General features: G+C 45.6%; 1 protein-coding gene across 1 annotated transcript; it reads right to left on the bottom strand.

Moving 5' to 3' along the window:
* On the bottom strand, positions 1 to 3,977 carry LOC125529493 (GDSL esterase/lipase At5g03610-like; the record flags this gene model as incomplete). Its single annotated transcript, XM_048693907.1, is given in 3 exon segments — positions 1 to 64; positions 3,310 to 3,609; positions 3,749 to 3,977. Coding segments are annotated over 3 exon segments (578 nt in total), but the record flags the coding sequence as incomplete, so codon positions are not given.
* Between the last annotated feature and the right edge of the window lie 1,389 nt (positions 3,978 to 5,366).

The following is a 5,366-nucleotide window of genomic DNA, read 5'->3' as shown; positions in this document are numbered from 1 at the left end:
GTCTCCCGCGACGCCCGCCGCCGCGCCTTGTAGGCCACCGGCGTCCGCATCCCCAGCGCCGAAGCTGCACTCACATTCATATGCCGCGTCAGACCAAAAATAGTTAAGTAGAAACACTACGCCAATGACAGTACAAAACACTCATCTCAAACATACTATCTCCCATTTCTCCGACAAGTATGAGTAGATTAGTGATGATCTCATGGTGTAGTATAACTACTATTTGCCTATATCTATATGTCAGTTACCTGAATATTTCATGCGACTCGGTCACTTTCATCAGGACCACTAGATCTTGATCCAACGGCCAAAAAAAATGCATTTTACTTCCTCCGGGCCCCTCTGCCATGCGCCGCTCTGCCCTCCCCATCGCCGCCCAAGTCATCCCTCTAAGCCACACCCCAATCAACAGCGTCGGCGACAAACCGGTCTCAAGTTTCGGACTCACTCCCGCCGGATCTCCTCATCCATGGTCGGCGCTCGCCACCGGTGCACCTCACAACATCCCGGCCTACGGCCTCACGCAGAGCAGAAAGTGACCGACGCTCAAATTGTTTTGAGGTTACCTGACGGTTAGCAAGCCTGCATAACTACTCCCTCCGTTCCCAAACATAAGTCTTTTTAGAGATTTCAACAAATGACTACGTATGGAGCAAAATGAGTGAATATACACTCTAGAATATGTCTACATACATCTGTGTGTTATATTTCATTTAAAATATCTAAAAAGACTTATATTTAAAAACGGAGGAAATATAAATTAATCTAGCTTTTGTGCTGGAAAGGGGAAGATGCCAAGGGTGTGGCTGGAGCCGGGAATATCTTATTGTCCCTTTCTCTGACATGGAATGGAAGTAGTACCAAGTTCTGGCATTAGTAGTTAGCAGATTCAGATTTGCTACTAGCCTTTAAGACTTTTTTGATTTATACAAATAAATAAACTAAATAATACTCTCTCCGTTCGAAAAAGCTTGTCTCTTAAATGAATGTATCTAGCACCAAGCACCAAGTTAGTGCTAGATTCATCCATTTTAAGAACAAAGTTGGGACAAGTTTTTTCAGACGGAGGGAGTACTAATGTGCATGGCGACTAATCAATCATCCTAAGCTATTGACTGACTGATCAGTGGGTGTAAGTAAGCTGATGAGAATAATCTGAGGAGCTTTTGTGCTGGAAAAGGGAAGGTGTCAGGGTTAGGTTGGAGCTGGGAATATCTTACTGTCCCCTTTTCTGACATGGAATGGAAGTACTCCTACTGGTTATTAGCAGATTCAGATTTGCTAAGTAGCTTTTGACACTTTTTGATTTAGTACTGACTAAACAACGTGTATGGTGCACATGGTAGCACGTAGTCAGTACGAGAAAGATCTCGCTAGCTTAGATTAAAGTTTGGACCCTCGTATCTGGCGAACGTTTGCCAAGAACGGGCGGCATTCCGAACGAGTGTCGCTCCGAAGAAACTGCCACCTCGCATACACTAAAAATGCCATGCAAATCGTTCAAAATGTCATATGTTCCTGGTGAACGTTTGTCGGGTAACATTAGCATAAAGTTTCCTGACGAAACAGAGCATCGCCATTGCCTGAGAAATATGCAACCCTATAGTGGTGTTTATATGTCAAATTGCATGAGTAGCATGACTCCTACCTGATACATTATGAGGAGGTGTAATTAGCAGTTGTGATGGTAGTGTAGCTGAGTGTGATGCACCACCACCCTATGAATGAAAAAGCCTATGTATAGTACGGTCAGCTCTCAGCTGGTTTGCAACAAAAACGTCGGTCAGATTATGAAAGCTCCTGCCGGCGCTTCAGACAAGCTGCGTAGCACATCTGATCTGACCGGACGTGCAGCGGAATCGATGAATGTGTCATGTGTGCATGCTATACATTGTTATGCTCAGCCTTCGTCAGCTTACACTCAATAGAAGAGAGGAAATATATACTACCTTCTTTGTTTCTAAATATAAGTCCTTTTAAAAGACTTTAATATAAACTACATACAAATATATATAGACGTAATTTAAAATGTAGATTCATTTATTTTGCTTAGTATGTAGTCCGTAGTAATAAAATCACTAAAAGGGCTTATATGAGCTTATATTTAGGAACGAAGTGATTATATGCTACTTCCTCTGTTTCAAAATATAAGACTTTTTTGACATTAGTTTAGTGTCAAAAAACATGTATATTATGGGACGGAGGGAGCAGTTTAATAATGCATATCGATCGATCATGGGTGAAGCCAGGAGTGGGCGTGAGTCGTGACAAGACGACGGTAGTCGGTGAAATGCTACACACGCACGAGGTTGGGCGTGCAGATGCATGTGCGCGCGCATGCACACTGATGAATTTAGCTCCATGTGTGCATGCATGGGTACACCATACAGATGCATGGAAAGAGGAATGGCGGCATGTGTCCATTTTGCCGGCGACATGCAACGCATGCAGCTAGCTAGCGTATGGCCAAGATGGGTGACCATGTTGCACCCAACCGTGAAGACCGACATGTTACCAAAATGAAACGATGAAGGGAAACTGCAAGAGGATTAGTTACCGGCCGTTCGGCCATGTATAGTACTCCCTCCGTCTCTAAATATAAGTTTTTTTAGACATTTCAAATGAACTATAACATACTGATGTATGTAGACATATTTTAGAGCATAGATTCATTCATTTTGCTTCGTATGTAGTCACTGGTTGGAATCTCTAAAAAGACTTATATTTAGGAAAGGAGGGAGTAGAACTCAACGAATTAGTACCCCTAGTTACTCCTTCGTTTTTTTTTACTTCGCGTATAAGATTTTTCTGAAGTCAAGTTTCAGAAACTTTGAACAAATTTATATTTAGAAATGCCAACATCTCCAATATCAAAGTTATATGATACGGAAATTAATTCGATGATGCATCTAATAACATCCATTTGGAACTACTACCGTGAATGTTGATATTTTTTCCTATATAAACACGGTCAGGCTTCAAATAAATCTTGTATGCGAAGTAAAAAGAGATTAGGGAGTACTACGTCGTCCACCCACCGATTTGAACACGACCTATCTGTGTATGTATCAACCAATCAATGCATCGGCGAGCGAATTCCATGGACAGCTTGATTTCTGCGTCCATCTATCTATCTATTGGACCTCATTTGGACCCAACGACCAACTGCATACTACACATGTATTTACTCCGTCCACTGCACCGCACAGCACCGCCGTGCCACGTCTTCTCCGGCGAGGCGAGCGTCCGGAGTAGTAATCGACAGCGAGGACTAACAGAGGAGGAGCAGGGTGTGGTTAGTGGACTTACCGACGAAGTCGGTGAGGACGCGGCCGTCGGAGAAGCGGCCGGCGGGGCGGCGCGGGAAGGTGCGGCCGTAGGGGTCGTACCAGGCGTGGGTGAGCTCCCGCCCCAGGTTCCCCAGGTTCCCCGTGTCCGCGTACGAGTCGCCGAACACCCACAGCTCCTCCGCCACCTCATGCTTCCGGTGATGACGACGGCCACTCCTCCCCTGCTCCTTGCTCGCCCGCTCGCCGCCGACAGGGCAGCCGTCCGCCGACGCGGCCGAGGCAGCGGGCAGCAGCGCCCCGACCAGCAGCATCGCCAGGCCTTCAGTTCATCAGAGAGAGACAGAGGGCAAATCAATGAGTGGAGTCAGAGAAGCAGAGAGCGAGAATTGAAGTGAGCCGGCGTGGTTAGCTGATGAGCAATAAATGGTCTCTTTTATGGCTAGGATGGATCGACTGACTGCTTACAGAGAAGGGCCCGCGTGGTCCTCCAGGGGGGGGCGGCTCCGGCGGTGCTCCATGGCCGTGGAGGTGTGGTATGTGGCCGGCCTCGCCTGTCTGTCTGATGCCCTGTGAATGCGAGTGATGGCGCGGTTTGTGGTGTGGGAGGTGAGGGATATGGGCCTGTGCCGGCCGGAGAGGAAGCTTTATAGTCGGCGTACGTACGCCATACATCTCCGGCCGATGCGACTGGGATGGATGGAGACACTCTAGCAGTCAGTGGACACCGCCATTATTCCTTCCTCGAAACCATAAATAATGTCAGCACCTCATGCGTGATGCGTGTATATCTGAATTTCTCCATGCATGGGCTGCATGGTCAACACCTGTACACGCTATACGTATGAGACGACGCGGTTTTCTTTAATTTGTATGTATACATGTACTCCCTCCATTTCTTCGAGCATAAGATTTGTCTGAAGTCAAACGACTGAAGTTTGACCAAATATATGATGCATGTAATGGTATTGATTCAGTACTGTGTGTGATGATATTTTTTCTATAAAGTTGGTTAAATTTTATGAAGTTTGATTTTAGACAAATTTTATATTAAAAAATAGCAATATTTATAGTACTAAAGTTGTATAGTAGGAGTATGAAAAATAATTTTATGATGCATCTAATTATATGGACTTAGTATTGTCGGTGTCGATATTTTTTGATATAAAATTGGTCAATGTTTATAAAATTTGACTTCAGACAAATTTTATAAGCAGACTGAAAAGGGACGGAGGGAGTATGTCTTTAATTATCCTTATTATTGTATAAATCTTCAAATACGACTATACAAGTAGTATTTTCTTTTGTGCTGTACATACACGCGAGCGAGACGGTTCCCTATATTTGGCTCTATATATACGTTTTCGTGTACGTACGTACCCAACCAAAATGACTGCTGCCTGGCCAGCTATGCTCAGGTAAGGTTGTATTAATCACGCTCGCTGGGTCTGACCGGCCGATCTGGACAGCCAACCGCCACCGAAACGGCCGGCCCACCGTCGCCGTCGTGCTACAGCGAGCCAGCCTGCAGCCACCCCCCGTCGTCAGCCACGGTTGGACGTACACACGGCTCCGGCCTCCGGCCATGGACTGCTGCATTAACTCTGAACGGTCGTCTCTCTGCAGCCGCGTCAGTCGGGCAAGAACCAGTGTCAGTGGAAGTCGTATCATGATAGTTTTACCCCGTTGAGCGAGTAGCAGTAGCGGTGGGTGGTTTCGTGTTCTTTGTAAGATCAAACTTGCTTTCGTTTAGCCCTTCTTTTATCAAAAAGAAAGTTTTACCGCATTTTGTTTCAGTTTTAGGCAGCAGATTCTCGCAGGAAAAATTAGAAGCTTAATTTTTCTTTTATAACCAGCTTTGCTAGTGAAGTTGAACTTGGATTCCGACTATTTTCGGTGCAGTTACCTAAAGCACGCCCCCAATGTACTTCAGTGGCAATCTTCTTTGCCGGTGAGGCGAATTCATATGTGATTCAAAGTCAATTCCAACTGAAAACAGCAATGCCTTAAGTCGACCACAGTAGTTTCTCTCCCCCTCACTCCTGTGCCTCGCCTCCGGTAAGTTCTTCTTGTCCGAGC

The sequence above is a fragment of the Triticum urartu genome, unplaced genomic scaffold (genome assembly GCF_003073215.2).
Source record: "Triticum urartu cultivar G1812 unplaced genomic scaffold, Tu2.1 TuUngrouped_contig_5640, whole genome shotgun sequence".
Lineage (NCBI taxonomy): Eukaryota > Viridiplantae > Streptophyta > Magnoliopsida > Poales > Poaceae > Triticum > Triticum urartu.
The sequence above is the reverse complement of the archived record's forward strand: the minus strand, read 5'-3'. Positions and strand labels throughout refer to the sequence as shown.